Source organism: Numenius arquata, chromosome 18, assembly GCF_964106895.1.
Source record: "Numenius arquata chromosome 18, bNumArq3.hap1.1, whole genome shotgun sequence".
Classification (NCBI taxonomy): Eukaryota; Metazoa; Chordata; class Aves; order Charadriiformes; family Scolopacidae; genus Numenius; species Numenius arquata.
In genome coordinates, this window is record NC_133593.1 from 9628904 (window position 1) to 9651337 (window position 22434).

Sequence of the window (22434 nt, forward strand, 5' to 3'; positions counted from 1 at the left end):
TTTTGATTTTTTTTTTTTTTTTTTTTTTTCTTCATTGCATTTCATGTGATTATTTCACATGCATTGGAACTTCCTAAAGCCTTGTAACCTAACAGAAATTGAATGTGAAGAAACATTTTCTGAACATGACTAGCTGGGAAGAAATTTACTGCTGTATTTGAGTCCATAAAGAGTTAGTTTTGCCTTTCATGTTAACGTTCAGTGTAAAGATGTTTTCAGGAGATGCTGCGTGTGCCATGGGGAAACCTCTTCCCCTTCGCTGGAGTTTAAGGACAGCGCTGGTTTTACTACGTATTTCTACTATGAAACAATATTCTCCTATGTCAATAAAATGACTCCGCTGCACCTCTAAAAGTGCTGAAACAAAACCACGAGGTGGTGTGCATCGCTCTGCTGTTTAACACTTCAATTTCTAACCAGAATTAGTGAAAATTTTAGAGTGTTTAGATTTTCTCAACTGAATCGTCCCATAGCAGATCCGCTCTCCCTGCCGTGCCTGTGTGCCAGAGCTGGGGCAATGATGGCAGTGACAACAGCTCTTACTTTTATTATTTTGTTGGAAACTTCTCCCCTGCTGAGTGGAGGGAGAAAAGAGTTCTGATTTGGGGTTTTTTTTTTTGTTTGGTTTTGGTTTTTTGGGATTTGGCTTTTTCATGATGACCTTGAATTTTCCTTGCTGCTTTTTAGGGCTAGTTTTGCCGTGTAATGAGTTGAAATGCTGCTGTTATCATGCTGATGCTTCTCTCTTGGTTTATTTGAATTCCATCAGATTATGCTACAATTGTCTGCCCTTTGTCTGTGTAATAATGTGGTGTTTACAAGAGACATAGCTTAATTGCGTTTAAAGTGTATTTAAAGAATATGTGCCTTTATTTTTAAACTTTGCCTCACTTATACCAAGGTTCTAAATTGTTATCTGTTGCTGGGAACCGAGAATTATTCACTCTTTCACCTTAAACCATCCAATACGATTTTAAAATAAGATTCAATTTGGAAATCAGTCTTCAACTATTTGCATGAGGATTAAAGTTTAATCAGATTTCCATATAGGAATTTAGTGGTGTTTGCTGATTGTGTGACTTCACTTGAACTTGAAATTGTCAACAAGATGCTTGGCTCCATCATCGCTGCCTTTTGGAAACTGGCGTTACTGGGATTCCTGAGCAGTAGGTTATTTCTGCAGGGAGCCTTCTGCCTAGAGCTGGATTCCTGAGGCAGTTGTACAGTGTAGTTGTCAATGAATAGTGATAATACACTCGGATGTCTGAATCCTGGCTTTTTTTGTTCCTAAACCTCAATTGAACAGCAGATCTGCATCCCACCGTGGACTTGAAAACCATTACCCCTCAGTCCCTTAGAGCAGTTCCTCATTGCGTTCACTTCATGGCCAGCTTTAAGTTACTGTAATAAAAAATGTACTGCGTTTCCTCTTCCTCCTTGAACGGTTTGTGGGTTCTCTCATCCTTGAAGTGTTTTACGTCCCTAATTTGAGCTCTGCTGGTAGGCAAAGCCCTGTATTGAACACTGGCCACCTTCCTCCTCGTTGTGGTGACTACCCTGGTGGCTGCTCTTTGAGTCTTAGGGGTGTGAGTCAGTGAACCTGTTTATCTCTGTTTTCATAGAACAGACTCTACCAATTCCAGAAACCTTTTTTTTCCCTAAGTGTTTACTGTGCCACCATCTACTGCTGGTGGAGGGAAGAAATATCATGGAAATGACACTAAAGATGTGTCCAGTAATGGTACCTGTGGAGGCTGCGTTTTGATAACGTTGCTGGTTTGACTGACTTAAACAAGTTGAGAGAAACAGACTAAATTAATTTCTTTTTTTTTTTTTTTCCTGAGACTGAGGAGGTGCTTGATGCTGCCCTCCTTATGGAGAAGGATTTATTTTCCGTTCAGTAGTTTACGAAGTACTTTGAAAGCTCTCCTTGACTTTCATTCTTGTATTACTAAGATGGTGGACCTAATTTAATATCCAAGGAGAATAGCATCTTCTTGCTTTTAAAGATCTGTTCTCTTCCTATGGGAGTGTATTAGTCTGGCAGACACTTGAGATAACTTGTAGCTAATACAACTGAAAATTGCTGTGCCTGTAGGACTTCTTTAAAAAGAAAAGGAAAAAAAAAAAGTTATTTCAGATGGAACTGGGTGTGAAGATGTAATGCTGCTGTGGCGTCCTGGCAGGGATCTGCTTTTGCCTTCCTGCTCTTTAATTAAAATTGGTAAAATATATTTCACGTAAACCACTGAATTGATTTGGGTGCCACATAAAATATTTTGATAGATAAACTCCTGCAAATATACAACTATATTTTTGTGACAAAACAACAGCTAGCAGAGCTACAAAAATTGGGAAATCTCTGAAGCATGATCTTGGGAGGTAGAAGATTTTTGTGGAGTTGCAAACTAGTAACTATGTACAGCACTGTGAAAAGAGCATTTAATTCAGAGTTATATGAAGGAGACGTTTATTGTTGAGGTGTTTTTTTGCCATACAGGACTGGGTTTGGTTTTGGTCTGGTTTTTTTTTCTAAAACTCTGGACTGAGAGAAGCTATTAGTGAAGCATCTGATATTAAACATTGATACTTGTTTTAATGACTTTAATTAACAATGACTTAAGCTTTGGGGTTTTTTAAATTGATTGTAGCTTCCCTTCCGTGTGTAGGTGTGTGATTTCATTTTTAGTTACTTTATTGGCTTCAGGAGTATGAAGATAAGATTCAATCAACCCAAACGTGCTTCTCAAAGCTGTTGCCTTTCTTCCTGCTTTTAAATAAGGGACTTGTTGGCTAATATTTAATATAAATCTTAAAATATAAATTCTGCTTAGTAGATCTGGGACAGGAGAACCTAGATATAACCTAATAAAAATATTTCTGAACATATATTAATCTTAATAGATTTAAAAGAAATATATGAGGTATACAAGTATTAAGTTATAGTTTTCTGTGTCTTGCAAAAAATTGTGCTTTAAATTTCATCCATATTTCAAAATATAAAACATTAGCCTAAAGCGATTGAAAACTTAGTGTCTGTAGTTTTCTGATTGATTGATCTTTGATTTTTGTTTCTAATGCTGGAATACTTTGTAAATGCTTAAGGGAACATGTTTTTAATGCTGCTATTTAAAATAGAAGGGATTTTTTGAATGCTTCATTAATGAATATTTTGGGAGGAAATACCTTCAAACTAGTGAGAAAGCCATCAACTTATTTTTAAGTTATATACTTAGGATTTTGTTTTTTCTTTCCCCAGCGAGCACTTGTCCTGCTCATTCACCTTCTTCTTACACGGAGACAGCAATGTTTGCACCAGCGTGGAAATCAGCCAGCACCAGCCCGTGTACCTGCTCAGCGAAGAACACCTCACTCTGGCCCAGCAGTCCAACAGCCCTTTTCAAGGTAGGTTTTGCCAATCCGTAGCAAGCGTTAAAATAAATCCATCCTTTGAGTTGCTCAGAACGAGGACTTCTGGCAAAGGGTGGAAGTGGGAGCAGAGGCTTTATCTGTTTTGTATTGATGACGTGTTCTCCCCAAATGTCCCCTGTCTTGACATAATCAGAAGCCAGCTGGTGTGTCTCAGCTCTTCTGCAGGTGGAGGATTTCCATACTCCTCTCTTGGCATGTACCCAAATAATTTGTCTTCATGACACAATAAACTTGATTTCCAAGTACTGTCCTATTGGTGACTTAAATATTTTGCATTTTCAACATGCTTTATAACCCCCACATATCTTCATCAGCTCCTCTTTTAGAAATCCATTTCTGACTCAATGTACTTAACCTATTTACTCCCCCGACCCCTCTTTCATTTGGCTCTTCCTTGCCTGTAAATTCCTTTGGTTCCACCAGCAGATGCAGGCTATGCTCTTGAAGACAAAGGAGTGCTGGGGCCTGAGTCTGGTTAGTGGGCTCTTTGATCTTTCCCTGTGCTAGACACACTTGTGTTGGCTACAGAATTTGGTGCTCCTGCATGACCACACACTGCCCTTGTTTATTAACGCTCGGTGTCCAAACTTGCTTTTTTTTGAATGCAATTTAACAGCAGCTGTGCTTTCCTAATATGGACAAGACTAAACACGAAACAGATCGCTTCCCTGTGTATACACCGTTGTTGTAACTGTACCAAGTGGAATGAAAGGATGAGGAAACACCTTAACTCTGTCAGAATTTGCGATAGTATTTCTTTGTCCCATCTGTATGTTAGCGACTTCTTGCTAGCCAAGAAGAAAACTTGCTTGTTGTCTGTTTAAATAGATTAATTTGTGATAATGTGATTTAAAATGTGATTAGGGTACGTTCTGACTTAGGATGGTAAGTTGTTTATTTGGTGTGGCTGAAATAACAGTAATGCTCTTTCAGTGGGGAAGAGTGAATTTTGTTTAGATACAGTCTCCAATATACTTTTATTTATCTTTTTAGTTATTCTAAGTCCCTTCGGATTAAATGGCACGCTCACAGGGCAGTCATTCAAGCTTTCTGATTCATCGACAAAAAAGCTTATTGGTGAATGGAAACAATTCTATCCTGTCACATCTAACTTGAAGGAGGGATCTGAGGAAAAACAAGAAGAAATGGACTGGGAGGATGATTCTTTAGCAGCTGTTGAAGTCCTTGTTGGTGAGTGCTCTGATTATCTTTTTAATTGCTGAAATAAACTGGCCGGTTAGGTCTGCAAAATTCTGAATGCAAAATAACCCTATTTTATTTGGTTTTGGCAGCTATTTGTAACTGCTGTCGATCTTTTGCTTCTCTGTTTAATGCTCAGGCTTATTCAAAATGAGTTGCTGCTTGAAGTGGGTTTTGCAGACCTATTAGTAGGAGGTGTATTTTTTTGTGCCCTTAGAAGGAAGATTATTTTTTAAAATAATAAAAAAGACAATCAAAAACCCCTAGACTATCGCTGTTGACATCTGAGGTGCATCAAAAGCATGTTGTACTGTTTCGGATTCTGTGCAAATTCAAACGGAACAGACGTGCCTTTCGGGGATGTCTTCAAAACCACAATTCTGGAGAACTTAATGTACTCAAGACTGCGTTTATCTGCTGCTGTTCCTAAAACCTAAGCCCCTGGGACGCAGTAGTTTGTTCCTCTGCTGTGGGCTATTGACCTTTGATTTGCCAACTAATGTAATCATTTCTCTGTAATGAGAGTTACAAGGTTGGATTGCAGTGATGGCTGGAGTCCCTGATGATGATGGGGAGGGGAACATTGTCAGTTTTACATGATACTAAAAAGCATTTCTTAGTATTGTCTATAAAATAAAATGACTGAAGCAAGTAGTAGCATGTAGGTGGCAGGGCTGTGTCTGCCTGTGTGTACAAAGCCTTTTCTATTCATTCACCCAAATCTTCTGTATAAAGCAAATCATAAAGTAATGATAAGGGTGACAACAGAGACTTTCTGTCCAAGAATACTGCCTTAGTAGGTAGAAAGGGTAGGTAAACTTCTAAGTTACTGGTGAAATGATGCATTTGTTGATGATTTAATATAAGGTTTTGATACACAGCTGTAAAATCTACTTGCTCTTTTCCCAGCTGGTGTGCGGATGGTATACCCGGCGTGCTTCGTTCTGGTTCCTCAGACAGACATCCCTGCCCCCAGTACTGTGGGGGCATCGCACTGTTCAACCACTTGCTTGGGTGTCCACCAAGTGCCTGCTTCCACGAGAGATCCTGCCATGTCTTCAGTAACTCTGACCCCACCGACATCCCCAGAGGAAGTTCAAACAGGTATAACTAAAAAAATCAGCTTCTGTGTGTGGGGAATTGTTTTGATGGCTTCTCCTGTTTGGAAAGGATTTAGACTTGGTCTACTGACTTGTTACCAAAAATCACATTTCTTTAGTCATAAATCTCTTGTAGTAAAACCAATTTTTATTGTTCAGCTGTGGGCAAAATTCACGTGAACATTTTTGTAAGTTGCTGAAATGAGGACAGCTTTTGTACCTGATGTTGTGATCCGGTACTTCAAATTTCCATGGTCAAGTTTTTGGAGGTTTTTTTGGTTTGGTTTTATTTTGGGGTTTTTTTGTTAATTTTTTTCCCCCTCTTTGTGTGTTTGTGTACATGTATGCATTCTGGCATAGCTTTAGAAACCTCATTGTGCATCTCAGTCATTAGTGGGCAAGGTGATGTGTTCAGCCTCTTTCATGGCCCAAGGAGGATTTATATTTTTGGGGAGTTAAGTGAGGCTGTGTGCCCTCTGAACGGTGTGTGAGTAGTGGTTATGGTAAACAGCTTTAAGTCAAAGCGGGTAAGGCCCACTGCTAGTTTCAGGTGGCTTTACATGACGTATGAGCAATATTATTTTCTTTTGCGGATCAATAATTTCTTGGAAGATAAAGAATAGCCAGCCCAGTTATAACATAAAAATACGTTTTGGTTTTTTTTTTTCCTGTGAGAGGGAACCATGTTGTTGTGATCAGCTACTATACCTAAATTTTCTATCTGCTTTTATTTCCTGATACTGAGTTAAGATGATACTTTTCTTCCTGGGATGTTCCTGTTGTGGTTGAATTGCAGTAATAGTGGTTGTGAGTGAATCACTTCATTGCCTAAAACTGTTTCCTCTGGTGCTGCTTTTCAGTTGATGCTCAATCTGCCCAGAAATGGGTGAAGTTTTCTTCAGTCTCTGATGGATTTATCTCTGACAGTACTAGCCATCATGGTGGTAAAATACCTAGAAAACTCGCCAATCAAGTGGTGGACAGAGTTTGGCAAGAATGCAACATGAACAGAGCACAGAACAAGTACGTACTCATTTTGTGAAGCTGAAAACACAGAATCACACGGGGTTGGAAGAGACCTCTGGAGATCATCTCCTCCAACCCCCCTGCCAAAGCAGGTCCACCTAAAGCAGGTTGCACAGGAACTTGTCCAGGTGGGTTTTGAACGTCTCCAGAGAAGGAGACTCCACCACCTCTCTGGGCAGCCTGTTCCAGGGCTCTGCCACCCTCACAGGAAAGAAGTTCCTCATGTTTAGGTGGAACTTCTTATATTCAAGTTTGTGCCCATTTCCTCTTGTCCTATCACTGAGCACCACTGAAAAAAGACCGGCCCCGTCCTCTTGACACCCTCCCTTTAAGTATTTATAAGCATTGGTCAGATCCCCCCTCACCCTTCTCTTCTCCAGACTAAAAAGACCCAAGTCCCTCAGCCTTTCCTCATAAGGGAGATGCTCCAGGCCCCTAATCACCGTTGTAGCCCTCTGCTGTACCCTCTCCAGCAGTTGCCGGTCTTGAACTGGGGAGCCCAGAACTGGACACAGTGCTCCAGATGGGGCCTCACCAGGGCAGAGCAGAGGGGGAGGATGACCTCCCTCCACCTGCTGGTCACACTCTTCCTGATGCACCCCAGGATGCCATTGGCCTTCTGGGCCACAAGGGCACATTGTTGGCTCATGGTCATCCTGTTGTCCACCAGGACTCCTAGGTCTTTCTCCTCAGAGCTGCTCTCCAGCAAGTCAGCCCTCAACCTGTACTGGTGCATGGGGTTATGCGCCTGTGATATCTTGTGTGTTCATTGTAGAAAGACGCTCCGTTAAAGATGCTGTGACCACTGGTAGAAGGAGCTTTACTCTTAGTAATAAAACATTTTAAAGAAGTTAATTTGTTCCTGACTAGTAGTGTGTTTAGTATGTTAGTAAAAGGCTATTTATCATTTCTTTGCTGAATCCTGTGTCACAAAATTGCTTTTGAGGTTTGACAGGAGATAAGGAAAGAACATCTATTGATCCCAAATAACTCTCCCGATATTGAATCATAGGAGGAAGTATTCTGCTACATCAAATGGCTTGTGTGATGAAGAGACAGCTGACAAGGTAGCATCCTGGGATTTTGTTGAAGCCACGCAGAGGACAAATTGCAATTGTTCAAGGTAGAGTACTTGGCAAACCCGCAGTCCAACAATGTACACTGAGATTGAAGTGCTCAGGAGAGGGCTTGTGATGACTCCTTTAGGAGTAATTAAGCGATAGCTGCTTGTAGGAAAGCTGTAACAAAATTTGTATCTCATATCCTAAACGTCATTGTAGGTCTTGTAACTCTGCCCAATAAGGTAATGCAGAGTTTTATTCAAGTGGATCATCTGAGTGGATCTACCCGCAGCTCAGTGACAATTTCTGAGTCTTGAGGTGGGATTCCTCAGTTTCTACCCATATACAGGCCTATCTCATGGGCAACCTTCTCAGGCTGCAGTGGAAAGGGAATGCCTATTTATTTAGGAATTAAGAACCTTTTCTAGAGGGCTGTGGCATTAGCCTTTAAGGGAGAAAGCTGTTAAATTACAGCAAGACGATTGTAGCATTGTGTCTTGATGAATATAAAAAAAGCAAAACCCAAGCCCGCTTTGCTTTTGGGGAAATAAGGTGTTCCATGGGTGGTTGTATATGAAACTGCTTTGCTGTGAGTTGATGGCCAGTATATGTTTTTTATATTAGCTGGGGAGAAAAAAAGGATCAAAAGGGGGAAGGACTGAATTTAACTTCTGGTTTTTGTTACGACTTTTGTTTTGAAACTGTGCAAAGACACAGCCTGTTAATACAGGTGTTTAAAGTAAATGGAAATATTAATTTCAATTTTTGTACTTATGGCAGAATACTGATCTTTAAGTGACTGAAGCATTGCAAAGGTCTAAACGCTGATTTAAATGTTTCACAGATTACCTTGCAATGAATATTGGAATCTTAAAAAAAAAAAAAGAATATCTGGAGGATGTAGCATTTTGAAAGGCATTTTTTCCTCCTTTATTGAAATGGTTGGTTTAAGCTCTGTAGCAATACTTGTGTCTTGAGAACATCTGGGAGATGGAGGAGGATTAAATATTCTGTTAAAGGAGAATTTAGATATGATAGCACTAGTTAAGAGAAAACAGTCAATTAACTGTGAGGTGTGTATTAGAAATGTACAGTTGCCTAAAGAGAAATTGCAAAGACTTAAACACCCTTATTTTTCTCCGTTTTTTTGAATTCTAAGCAGTGAAAAAGTGTATATGTATGAGAGTTTAAAGTAAAAATAAATTTTGATATCTCTTGCATTTTATTCCTGCCTAATCCCTTTTTTTTTTTTTTTTTTTAATACAAGTTACATGCTGCTTAGCTTTCCTAATGGAAGAGTGGCAAAGAATACCCAGGCACTAAGGATGTACATGCAGTTCAGTAGCTTAAACATAAACATTTCATTCTAGACTTTGGTATTTCGTGTCTTTCATTCTGTCAGATGATCTAGAAAGTTGTCATCTCGAACTTCAGGATAAAATGTTTAAGCTCCGAGTGCATTTATACTGGGAAAAACTAACTGTATTAATGCAGTCAAGACACTGAGGTTCTTCTTTTTTCCACAGGTGCTAAATTTGTAGGTAAAAAGCTACAAAAGTGTCGAAATAATAGCTTTTTGTAGGATTGAACTTGGCTTCTAGATTCTTGATCTTAATTTTCCACTCCGTAACCCAGAGAGACCTGGACAGCACCACTGGTTGGTGCAGATGCTTGAATTCAAGAAGTCATTCACTAATTCATATGTTGTTCTACTGAGTCATCAGTGTTGGCAGAAGTTAAAAGTGACAACGTGTTCATGTGACTATCTATTTCTGTGAAAAGCAGTTATAAAATACTGTCTTCAGTTCTGAGGATGATGTGTGTGTTTGGCTCATAGGACAGCTTTTCCAGTTTTTTTAATGGTATTCTAAAATCTTGCAATGCTGCTCAAGTCATTCAAATTAAGTTACGGTCAGAAAGAGGCAGCTTCACTTCAGAATGGTATCAGTTTCAAGCTTCTATAATTGGCTGTTTAATGGCTTAGAAGTGGGTTCTTATCTAGTGAAAAAGAACATGATAGACATATTTGAAAGATTAATGTGAAGTATTTTCCCCCATATTAATTCCGCAGGCACAAAAATCTCAAACCAAGAAATTCAGGTCAACAGGGGCAGGCACCACCTGTGGGCCAACAACAGCAAGCAGCTCCAAAGCACAAGACAAATGAGAAGCAAGACAAAGGGGATAAGCCACAGAAACGCCCTTTGACTCCTTTTCATCATCGCGTATCCATCAGTGATGATGTTGCCATGGAGGCGGATTCAGCGAGTCAGAGGCTTGTGATGACTGCACCAGACAGTCAAGTGAGATTTTCAAATATCCGAACTAATGATGTAGCAAAGACTCCGCAGATGCATAATGCTGAAATGGCAAATTCACCTCAGCCGCCACCACTTAGTCCTCACCCCTGTGATGTAGTTGACGAAGGAGTAGCTAAAGCTCCTTCTACTCCTCAGAGTCAACATTTCTACCAGATGCCAACACCAGACCCCTTGGTTCCCACAAAAACAATGGAAGACAGACTCGATGGCTTGTCTCAGCCTTTTCCAGCTCCATTTCCTGAAGTTATAGAGCCTACGATGTATGTTGGTACCGCAGTGAATTTGGAGGAAGACGAAGCTGATACTACTTGGAAGTATTATAAAGTTCCAAAGAAAAAGGATGTGGAATTCTTACCACCCCAGCTTCCAAATGATAAGTTGAGAGACGATCCAGTAATACCTGCTGGACAGGAAAACGTGACATCAGTTACAGAGTAAGTAGTACTTAATTTCTACAGTATTATGTGAGAAAGTGAGGAAACTGAAAGAAAGTAGTTTCTCGTTATAAGCAACCTTGTCACTAAAGCATAGTGGTGTTCTCATCATCTCGAGCGGAAACGCTGAGTGTGTAACTGTCTGCTGTCCAAGAAGAAAATACTTGTGAAATGTGAGCACGAGGCACAGTCAAATACGTAGTGAGACTTTCCAGCTTTTTCTCATTAGAACTCTATTTAGCAGATGGAATGAAGTTCTTTTTTCTGCTGTAAAATTAATCTGTTGCCAAATTATGCCTATTTGGGACTTAGTGTCCTGTCCTGTGTGGCTGTGTCCAGAGTGTGCCCCTCCCAAAAAACCACCCCAAAACTTTATTTTAATACTCGCTTGGTTCATTGTTTGAAGGTCCTTGTTAGAACCTCAGCCTTTGAGCTACAGATGTATTTGAGAACACGTATTTATTTTCTTTTAACGTAAGCTAATATTGTCTTGAAATAAAGTATGTGTTGTCCGTAGTTATTTAAATTTTTTTTTGTTGAATAAATAGAATTTATTTCTGAAAGCTAATGTTATGTAGCACCAGGTTTTAAAATTTTCTGCTCTGCTGCTGTTTTAAGGAGTTAGTGTATTTAATTTGTGGTAGAAGAGTTGTAGCAGCTACTCACAAGGCTGAAATTGGATGTTGATTTTGTGTTTGGTTGCTGGCAGTGGAAAGCCACTGATGGCAGTCGCGTTGACTTTGCTGCGTAGGAAAGCTGTGAGAAGAAGTAAATATGCTGTAGCTGCTGCTCTGTTCTCAGACATGTTTTCTTAGCCGTATCTTTTGTGTTCACTGTTTAAGCGTTTACATTAGCTAGTGCATGTCTCAACTATTTCAAGATGTGCATTTATAGGATTTTTAGTGCTTTTTTTTTTTTTTTGCCCATTAACATCTCTTCCTCTGTGGTGGTTAAAAATACTGGAAAGAGTTTGCTTTTGCTACGTATTTTTCCTGGTATTTAATTCCTTAGTCCTAGAAAGTCATTCCTATCTTTTTTTTTTTTTTTTTTTCCCTGATGGTAATTTTTGCAGGATTTAGAAAAGAGGAAATTCTCAACTCTATTGAGTGCTACTCCAGACATAAAAGCCAATGGTGCTTGGCACAAAGCCATTGGGGGACAGTCCTGCTCTGGTGGTCGTGCCTAAACCAAGATTGTGTTGAATGGGGATGGACCAGCGTGGATGGATTTGACAGTGGTATTAGCTGCGAGGTGTTTCTTTGGAAAGCTTGTTTCTAGAAAGTCTTTTGACAAAGTAAGACTCTTTGTCTCCTTTCTCATCCCACAGAGTTGACAGGGATGTAAAAGGCAGCAAGGAGGACTCTGAGGAATCACTGTGCTTTTTTGTGTGCAGAATTTCAAGGTTGAACTCTTAGAATTGTTCTGTGTCGTGCTTTTCTTTCCTTCTGGTCTCCCAGAGGAGAAATATAAGCCTGTCTTAATCTAACCTCCAGATCAGTGTCTGCATCTAGGCTGTCAAAAGCCCTACTAATTGTGAGACACAGTAGTTTTTCCTGGGACTGCATTTCCTGTTGGATAGAGGCTTGAGAAGGGAAAGAATAGAGGTGTTGGAACCTGTGTTTGGACTTGAAGTATCCTCTGTAATCTTCATCCTTGCAATGTCCCTCTTAGATTTCACGGGTGAGACTTGTGAAAATGCTTCTCCCTGGTTATTCTCTTGCTGTTGGGGAGGAAGAGGGTCTTGCAGCAAGAAGAAATTGTATATCTACATTAGTCTGACACTCCTGAAATACTTGTCTTGTTTGAAGGAATACCTTCCGCACGGGGTGCCTTTTGTAGACCGGGATACATCAAATGTGGTTTGTTCAGGGGCAGAAGGTAGAGGGGCATGTGTACAGCCAATAATCATAACACAGTTTTCTACTTGCCAATGTCTCTTTTTGCTGGTGCAATGTTATATCCGTGAAACTAATAATTCTGACACAAAAACTTAGTTTCTGCATGTTTACCAACTCCATTTTTGGCTGAGGATGTGAAGAGAAGAAAAATGCTGACAAAAGCAAATGTGTTTTTATTATTCTCATCAGTAAGTTAGATATTAGTGTGTTGCGAGCTTTGTTTGTATTGATATGTGATAGAAATGACAAGTAAACATAGTGGCGGTTGTGTGCTTCAGTAGTGGTTATTGCTTGGGCTTTTTGGAAAGCCAGGCTTTGTGTACAACAGTGTTGGTCTGTGTGTAGTGTCAGCCGCAGCCGGGTATCGGGAGGGTTGGCAAACTTCTACGTTTAAATGAATTAAACGTTCAGGAATTAGATTCTTAAAATATGGAAAATTCAGGTATAATAACTCCTTTCTGATGTTTGGACATGGATGGGGAACAGGAATGAGTAATTTTTTAACCTGGTGAGTTTCTTTAGTGGATATAGATAGTTTAATGCATTTGTACTTTATAATAAATGACAGCTCTGACCTGCGATACATTACTAATCTTTATCTGAATTGACAGTGCTTGAGGAGACATGGGCAGAATGAATCACGCTGCTGGATCTGACGTGTGTAAGGAGGTCATATTAAATGACTAATGTTTTAATCTTTTTCCCAAAAAGTTTTCTGAAGCTGAGGTGGAAAGGAAGAAAGCGGGAAGGGGAAGATGAAGTTGTTCTTGTGAAGGCTGTGTGATAGCAAAAATATTTCCACCTAATAAATGATAAATAATATCTTGTGATTTTTATTCTTCTTCTGTTCAGATTAATGGTGCAATGTAGGAAACCTTTGAAGGTTTCAGATGAACTGGTGCAACAGTATCAGAGTAAAAACCAATACCTAGCGGCAGTAGCGACGGAAGCTGACCAGGAACCTGAAATCGATCCCTATGCCTTTGTTGATGGTGATGTGGAATTCTTATTTCCTGACAGTAAAAAAGACAGGCAGAACATTGAGAGGGAAGTCGGGAAGAAACACAAGGTGAGTAAAGGAGTGAGGATACGAATCAGTGATGAGATTAAAACAAATTGCTGTAGTCACCAAATACAATTTAAATCATTCTCTGTGTATTTAGAAGAATATTAAAAAAAGAAAGTATTCTGGCAGAAATGATCAATGAAATTATGCAGCATGACTCTAACTACACCTAACGTTTTTTTTTTAGTGCCCTGGTGGCGCTATTCCATCAGGGTTTATGGCTTATACTGGGAGAACCCTGCTGGATGAGAACAAAACCCAGTCTGGCTCAGTAGCCTTTCTGTAGAAATGAGCGATTGCAGGTGCTTGGGGAAGGGGGGAAGAACAAGGCAAGTGCTTTGTTCAGGTGTGGAGAGGTTTGGGGGCAGGTGAGGTGAACGCTGACTAGTTGCCTCTGCAGTGAATTGAATTTTTTTTTTTCTTGCACTTCTAGCCAGTACCAACTACATGAGGTTACCACTTAAAACAAAAGTACACCCTCCAAAAATGGAGAAAATAGAACTGTATTGGGAACTTGTATATGAAATTTGCCTATTAGGACTAATTGTGTCTGTTGCACTTCTGGTATTGAGAGTTTAATTCCATAATTAGTACAGTTAATGTATAGCATTTGATATCAATAAGGTGTTGTAGGGAGAATCCACAGCTTGCTTTTTAAATTTATCCCCAACACAAAAACTTAAGATTCATATTCTTACCCATGTGTTGCCAGATGTGGTCTGTATTTCAAGCTTCCTTCTCCCTGAGCAAGTACCACTGAGCAGACCCCAGACTGCACCTTGCTGAGCTGAGTTGAAGGCTCGTAAAGACCTGGTATTTCTGATACGTACAAGAATTTCTTTAGGGAGATAAAATGCCCCCCACCTCCCCAGTTAATTGAAGCAAACTTTTCTATCTTTTCAATAGGCTGAGGATGGGACATCTAGTGTTACAGTGTTATCCCATGAAGGAGAGGATGCTATGTCTCTGTTTAGTCCTTCTGTCAAGCAAGGTAAAGAGACTTCTTTTTTTTCTCTTCTTTTAATTGTGCTATGTTAGAATCTATTGACTATTCAAGAGATCATTAATAGGCTACTAAGTTTATACTTTATGGTTTGTATTTCTGTGTCCCTTCAGAATTGGGAATCTGCTTGGAACACGTTTTCTTTGTTGCACCTTGCAAATAAATGTTGACTATAAAATCCAAAGGTTATAAAATTGAAGGGGCCTCACTTGCGTGTAAGATAGTTGAGTGGAATGTACCTTTTTTTCCCCCGTCTTTTTTTCTTTTTTTTCCCAGCTGTGTAAATAGTTTTTAAGACGTCTTCTTTTTTTTTTTTTTTAAATGAATATATATTGCCAGTGGTTTTAATGTTTATTTTTCTTTTTAGATGCCCAACGCATTGCTGCTCACGCTCGCACTGCATCAACTAGCCTGTTCCACGAAACAGACTTAGTGGTCTCTTACACTGACCTTGACAATCTCTTCAATTCTGATGAAGACGAACTCACAGTAAGTGATGCGCAAAAGTAATGGCAGCTGCCAGACAAAAACCTGCACGGAGCAAATACGTCTTTTTGTGGTTTTGGGTTGGGGTTTTTTTGGCATTTGTAGGAGAGGTTCAAAACGCGCGTATAAGCAAGTGCTGTGGCTCCTGTGTAGCAGATGTACTGTGCTGGTTGACTCATACAGTCATATTTTTGATACAAACAAGCTTTTGATCTTCTATTCTACTATCCAGACAGTATATGCTTCTTGACTACACCTTTAGTTATAATTTTACAGATTCAACAGTGGTACTAGTGCTCTTTTCCTATGGTCTAGGTTCTGTTTAACTAGTAAGTAGAGGTAATACTGAAACAAACCAAAAACATCTGTAAGAGAAGAGGCATTAAAACACGTGGACACTCTGCCAAATAAGCTGCTTCATTGCAGCAGCTATTATCCTGGAACAGTTTCTCTTGCAGTCTCCGATAGCTCTGAATCCATTATCTTTCTAGTTTCTATTTCAATACTGTTTGTAATCAGTTGTCTTTTCTGAACTGTGCTTTGCTCCGTGCTTAATCCCAAATCCCCTTACCCAGACAAAATGCCCATCAACTTTAATGGGAGCTGTAGCTGAGTAAGGGCTGAAGGATCTTAATAGCCATCAAAGGTCATCATTATATAAAGCAAGTGTATTTGCTCTTAAACATGAAGACTCTTATTTTCTGTAGACTTTAGCACTGTCTAAACGTTGTAAAATATCTCTTGTTCTTTTAATTTCAACAGCTTTTCTTCCCTGTACCTCTTGTTCCAGGATTTGTGTTTCTCTATCTTTTCTATTCCTGTTCATATGGTAATACCAGTAATGTTAGCGTGGCTTTGGGAGTGTGTATGGGGGTTGTTTTTTTCTGATAGATTGTGGGCAGCCCTATTTAGCTTTTTTTTTAATATGTCTGCTAACAGGCTGAGAGTTATTTTATAACTGGTCTTTAATTTTAATAGCATCATGACTTGATGGGAGAGCATTCTCTGAGCTACAAGTATTAAGGGAGGACGAGCGTAACCCCAACAACTAGCATTGGGCTTCTGATTTATTTTAATTCCTTTAAATATTTTACAAAGTCTCAGCTTTGTATGTCCTCTGCACGTGAAATTTCCTGTTAGCAGGAAATAGGAACGTGTGCTCATGGCTGAAGTGATTTTATTACAATACTTCTTTTCTTTCTTAGCCTGGATCTAAAAGAACAGTGAATGGCGCCGATGACAAATCCAATTGCAAAGAGGCAAAAGCAGGAAACCTAGACCCACTGTCATGCATAAGTAAGCTTTATTTGTTTTTTCTAAGTAGAATACTAGCTCTAAACATTTGATTGCTAATATGCTGTGGGAATTTGGAAACATACGCTTCGTTTGCTCTACTGAATTTTTAAGACAAAAGAAAATACTTCAAAATGTTTTCATGCTCTAAAGCCTACTTCTCATCTGAAATCAGGCACTGCAGATCTCCATAAAATGTATCCAACTCCACCTTCATTGGAACAACATATTATGGGATTTTCTCCAATGAACATGAATAATAAGGAATATGGCAGTATGGACACTACACTTGGAGGAACAGTACTTGAAGGGAATAGCTCTAGTGTGGGAGCTCAGTTCAGAATTGAAGTAGATGAGGGTTTCTGCAGCCCCAAACCTGCTGAAATAAAGGTAGGTAGTGCTGACAGTCCCAATAAATGTTTCTAATTATTATTGTTCCGTTTATTACTTAATCCTGAATAGGAACTGTGGGAAATAAAGTACAATTTGTAACTTGTGCCCTGCATTATACTAGGGTAGGTAATGCGCATTTTAGCAAGTAGTATGTAGTATTTTACCACTTCAAGAAAGAGTAATATGTAATTAGCCATTAGTAAGCTGAAGGACTGCATTTCAGTAATTGTAGTTCATTGTTTGTTTTATGTTGGCATATTGCTTTTTGGAGAGCCACGGGTGCAATGTGTGTATAAATCTAGCTTTCTCTTTTGCAGCCATATCAGGATTTAGTATTAAAGAACTAGTCACATTTTTTTTTGAGAAACATTTTAATTGCTGAAGTGATCTAATTTACATGCTGATGCTTTACCATGTCTAACTTCTAGGATTATTCTTATGTTTATAAACCTGAGAATTGTCAAGCTTTAGTGGGATGTTCCATGTTTGCACCACTGAAGACGCTTCCCAGCCAGTGTCTTCCTCCCATCAAACTCCCAGAAGAGTGCATTTATCGCCAGAGCTGGACTGTGGGCAAGCTGGATTTACTTCCTCCGGGACCTGCCATGCCATTCATCAAAGATGGGTATGACCTGTGCCGCAAATGGTTAAGCTTTGTAAGGTGCTTAGTTATCCACGCTATAGGAAGTACCCCTAAATATTTGGTTTTGGTAAATCTGTAGTTAGAAATATTTGTAAAGACACACTGTGTTTATACAACTGATGAGAACCTTTAAAAAATCCTTATGATGAAACCTTACTGTAAGAGACCGTCTTCTCAAATAGCTTCTTACCTCTGCATACATTTTATTTGTTGTCTCATTTAAAGGTTTCTTGGGGAAGCTTAATGGTGCAAGTCCAGTTTTTAATAAGTCATGAAGATGGTAACAATCAAGATAAATGCAAACTTGGGACTTTGTTTTTGCGGTGGTGTTGTAGGTACTGTAAGGGAGTAGGTGGGGCTTCTGTTTCTTAAATTATTTTCTTAAATAGCTGTAATCTCAGCTGCACTGGGACTAGGAAAACATTTCCTTTGACTGCAAGCTATGCCCAGTGTGACATTGCCTGGTAACAGCAGTATTGCAGTAGGCATTTCTGTCATCTGCATTTGGTAGTGATCATCTTGCTGGCAGTTCTTCTTGAAGAAAATATTTATTTATTTTCTCTTCTGCAATAGTAGCTGGTATAAATGGATTAGGCAACAAGGAAGCTATGTATTTATTGATAAAACTACATGAATGTTAAATCTTGCAGTAAGTACTGACATTGCTTCTGTTAGGATCATTCATAAGCACTATGTTTCCAGGTTTCATTAGCCTTACAGGTCTTTGGAGATACTCAGCTGCTTAGGAAAGAAAATGTTAAACATTTCCAGGTGATACTTTCCTCATGGATCCAGCTGAACCTGCTGTTGGTAGACCTGGAATATTTTCTTAATGTGTGTCAACAGAATGTGTAAATAAAACATGAACAAAAAAGGTGTCCTTTAGACTCCATATAACCACAGAATTTATAATTTATTCTGACCACACTTGTTTCCTGGAAGCTTTGTGCAAAGGAAAAGATGAAAGGAGGCGGAGAAAGATTCTTTAACAGTGCTGTCAGTGGGAGTCCTGCAAAGTCATTTAGAACAAATGCTCTTGAAGCTCCTTAGGGAATGAAAATCTTGCTGTGATTATTGTGATTACGAAAGACTAGTTTAAAAACGCAAGTGTTACTTAGAAAGGTCCTTCTTTAGAAATTTGAGACTTAAACTTCAAACTCAGTATGTTGTGTACTTAAAGTATTTCCTTCTTCTTGTGGCTGCTGTTAGTGATGGAAGCACTATGGATCAAGAGTATGGCCCCGCCTACACGCCACAAACTCATACTCCGTTTGGGATGCCACCAAGTAGCGCACCTCCCAGTAACAGTGGAGCTGGAATTCTCCCTTCTCCTTCCACCCCTCGTTTCCCAACTCCTAGAACACCAAGGACTCCTCGAACACCTCGTGGAGCTGGTGGACCTGCAAGTGCACAGGGTTCGGTCAAATATGAGAACTCTGATTTATACTCACCAGCTTCCACGCCATCGACGTGTAGACCACTGAATTCTGTTGAACCTGCAACTGTGCCTTCCATTCCAGAGGCACACAGTCTTTACGTGAATCTCATCCTCTCGGAGTCTGTAATGAATCTCTTCAAAGACTGTAACTTCGACAGCTGCTGCATATGCGTTTGCAATATGAACATCAAAGGTGCTGATGTTGGGGTTTACATTCCTGATCCAACACAAGAGGCCCAGTATAGGTGTACCTGTGGTTTCAGTGCTGTTATGAATAGAAAATTTGGCAACAGTTCCGGCCTGTTTCTTGAAGATGAATTGGATATTTTAGGACGTAATACAGAGTGCGGCAAAGAAGCAGAAAAACGCTTCGAAGCTCTCAGAGCTACTTCTATTGAACATGGCAGCGGAGGACTGAAAGAACCTGAGAAACTGCCCGATGAGTTAATACTGTTGCTGCAGGATCAATGCACCAACTTGTTCTCACCGTTTGGAGCAGCAGATCAAGATTCCATTCCCAAAGTCGGTGCAGTGAGCAACCTGGTACGCGTGGAAGAAAGGGATTGTTGCAATGACTGCTACTTAGCCTTGGAACATGGACGGCAGTTCATGGACAATATGTCAGGAGGAAAAGTTGATGAAGCACTTGTGAAAACTACTTGCTTGCACCACTGGTCAAAAAGAAATGGTAAATATTGAGAACAGCTTATTTTCTACTTGTCCACCTATGAATGTTTTTTTAAGGGTTTGTTTTCTTTGTTTTTCCTCTGTGAATATTGGGTGCTTAAGACTGTTTTTCCACCCGCATACTTGCATAAACTTCTGTTTTAACGGTGTTCACAATAACCATTCCCTTTCCATTCTGTGCCTGTACTGCACACCGAGCAGAGTGTAGGCCTTGTCACCACCGGTTGTAAATTCTTAACATAAATTTGAAGTGTAATGTAAGATCACAGTAAGTGTCCACAGCGCTGCACTGGGCTTATTCTTTTAAAGCAGCTTTTGGTGACTGCATCTACAGAGGCTCTGTGGAATGAGCGTACGTAGGACGTGTAGGTGGCTCAAATGGTGACTCTATTGTCAAGGCTACTGTGGCAGAATTAAACAAGATCTATGATTCAGTTGGCTTCCCCCCCCTACCTTAAGGGGGAGGAGGGGCAGTTTAATGGCATGTGTGGCAAATAAAGCATTATTGTTGCCTTCCCTGTATGTTGGATCTGCCAGAGATCCTTGGATTCTTCCTTCGAAGGCCTGGCTAATGATACTCTGTCTCGTGGAATACCCTTTATTGTGTGTATTTGCATACTTCTCTCAATAATAGTCTTTTTGAGTAGCAACTCTAGCAGGGTGAACAGTGAAATATGAAACTTTGATAGCAGTTAGCTGTGATTTATAGGTTTTAATGAGGATGAGGAAGACTAACAGTAAAATGCAGGTAGGTTTCCGTTTATCGGTGGGGGATTAAATTTAAAAGCCCAGGCTATAGATAAATCCATGTTTTCAGGCACCCAGGAGAAGACTCGGTGTTACTGTGACCTTGGTATTTAGGATAAAACGACGTAAAGATACTTCTAAATGGAGAGGCTATGAAATTATAGCCATACCAAATTTTGTGTCATCTTTTTATTCTTAAGCTCTGTACGTGAAATGGCATAGTGGTGATGAGATCACGAAATGGGCTGTGACTGGTGGAGGCTTCCCTCGACTTCGTGGAGTGAGCACTGGGTGGCAGTCTGCCCAACCCTCCTTTACCTGGAGGGAAAATCCTCTGGTTCAAGGGTTGTACAACTTGTTTGTTGTTGGTTTGTTTTTTTTTTTTAATTTTAGGGTTTTTTTCCCCTTAGTTTAAATCGTAAGTTGGTAAGGCTTTCAAGAGAAAAAAACTATGGGGAAACAGCTCTACAGAAAAAAAAAATATCCATCTGTGTTTTTTGTACGTGGCTGAGAAGGATAGAGGAAGAACTCTAAATCTCTGCTTTTAACTCTTTATATCATGGCCTTTGGGTGTGTGTATGTTCCAGAAGAGAGTGACTCTGTTTAAAATGAAGGCAGTTTAGGATTCGGGGTGGTTTGTGGAGGGCTTGTCGTACCCTGTTGTTGCAGTAGGCCTTGACAGGTTTTTTTATGTCCTTCCAGTGGTGGACGTGAGCATGCAGTGTTCCCAGGACATCCTCCGAATGCTCCTCTCGCTCCAGCCGGTTCTTCAGGACGCGATTCAGAAGAAGCGGACGGTCCGCTCCTGGGGCGTGCAAGGCCCCCTCACCTGGCAGCAGTTTCACAAAATGGCGGGCAGAGGCTCCTACGGTAAAATCCTGTGGGGGCTCCTTTCCGTTATCCTCTGCTTGGTCCGGCCGCCAAACCCCAGGGTCTGGGTGCTGTTCATTCAGCCTAGAGGAATTCTGAACAGCATTTGACCTTTCTTTAAACTAACAAGGGCTATTAGACAGGGGAGAATTCTTCCCTCTAGAAAAACAGAAAATATCTATATTTTTAATTCATTTGCTGTTTTAAGGAATGTGCGTATTTAAAATAACAAACTTGAGTTGCACTGTTTATATACACCTGACGCTTCTCCAAGAGAGGGACTGAAATTGCAAAGATGGCTTTAATGTTAAAAACAGAGTAATTGCTCTCTTATTTATACTCTCTTTTTAATTACTCTAAAAATAGCATAGTTAAAAATGCTAGCTTTGAAATGCTTGAAAAAGTGTGCTTTATTGCTCGGTAGTTTCAGAACTGTGTTGAAGATCTGAGGTTATCCGTTGTGTTGTCTATGATAAATATTTGGAGTGGCCAACACGTGATGCACATTCACAGGTACAAGGTAAATTCTGTGCACTCAAGATATAAACTGACTTCATTAGCATATGAGATTGATTTATCACTATGCAGGAGAGTGACCTTTCACCAGCAGATCTTTTGTAGCTATATTTAGAACGTGGTAATTATACATTAAGTTTTTTTTCCTTCTGTGGTCCTTTACCTATCTGCTTTTTGGTCCTTTACATGTTATTTACGTTTCTTTCCCCTCATTTATTTGATCACTGATTGTTTAGGCTCTGTGGGGAAGGCTTCCTGGACAGTAAAGATACTGATAGAAATACTAAACAACTATAGAAATTCTTCTTGAGGCCCTGAGAGATTTCAAATAAAAATGCTTGGCTGATGCTTTTTTGTAGAGGGTTGGATCATACATGGAGGTTTTTTATTTGTATCTGGTAAAATGAGAACTATTCCATTTATAATCAGTGCTACTTCCTGTTAGATGCTGGGAATGCTAGTGTTTGTTCTGTCCATGTTTCCTAGAAGCAGGGTGTTAATTTTAGGCTTCCTGCTTAATATATTGGAAAATCTGTCTTGCTTTTCCAGGAACTGATGAGTCCCCGGAACCACTGCCAATCCCAACGTTTTTGTTGGGATACGATTACGATTTTCTGGTGCTGTCTCCATTTGCGTTGCCGTACTGGGAAAGGCTGATGTTGGAACCTTACGGATCTCAAAGAGACGTTGCTTACGTTGTGGTGTGTCCGGAGAACGAGGCTCTGCTGAATGGAGCAAAAAGCTTCTTTAGGGATCTGACTGCCATATATGAGGTACATTATTTATGGCAGTTTAGAATGGAAACGGATTTTTGAAAGAC

At 39.9% G+C, this 22434-nt stretch overlaps 1 protein-coding gene across 1 annotated transcript in view; it reads left to right on the forward strand.

The window, feature by feature from the left end:
• The window catches only part of MED13 (mediator complex subunit 13), a 54845-nt gene that overhangs the window by 23177 nt on the left and 9234 nt on the right, over positions 1-22434 (forward strand). Inside the window, exons 4-18 of the mRNA XM_074160459.1 lie at positions 3260-3405; positions 4426-4623; positions 5542-5736; positions 6593-6755; positions 7771-7881; positions 9891-10574; positions 13325-13541; positions 14445-14529; positions 14909-15030; positions 16233-16323; positions 16496-16710; positions 17142-17338; positions 18566-19482; positions 20931-21098; positions 22164-22387. Coding sequence (XP_074016560.1) covers positions 3260-3405; positions 4426-4623; positions 5542-5736; positions 6593-6755; positions 7771-7881; positions 9891-10574; positions 13325-13541; positions 14445-14529; positions 14909-15030; positions 16233-16323; positions 16496-16710; positions 17142-17338; positions 18566-19482; positions 20931-21098; positions 22164-22387 — 3733 coding nt within the window. The remainder of the gene's footprint in view (positions 1-3259; positions 3406-4425; positions 4624-5541; positions 5737-6592; positions 6756-7770; positions 7882-9890; positions 10575-13324; positions 13542-14444; positions 14530-14908; positions 15031-16232; positions 16324-16495; positions 16711-17141; positions 17339-18565; positions 19483-20930; positions 21099-22163; positions 22388-22434) is intronic.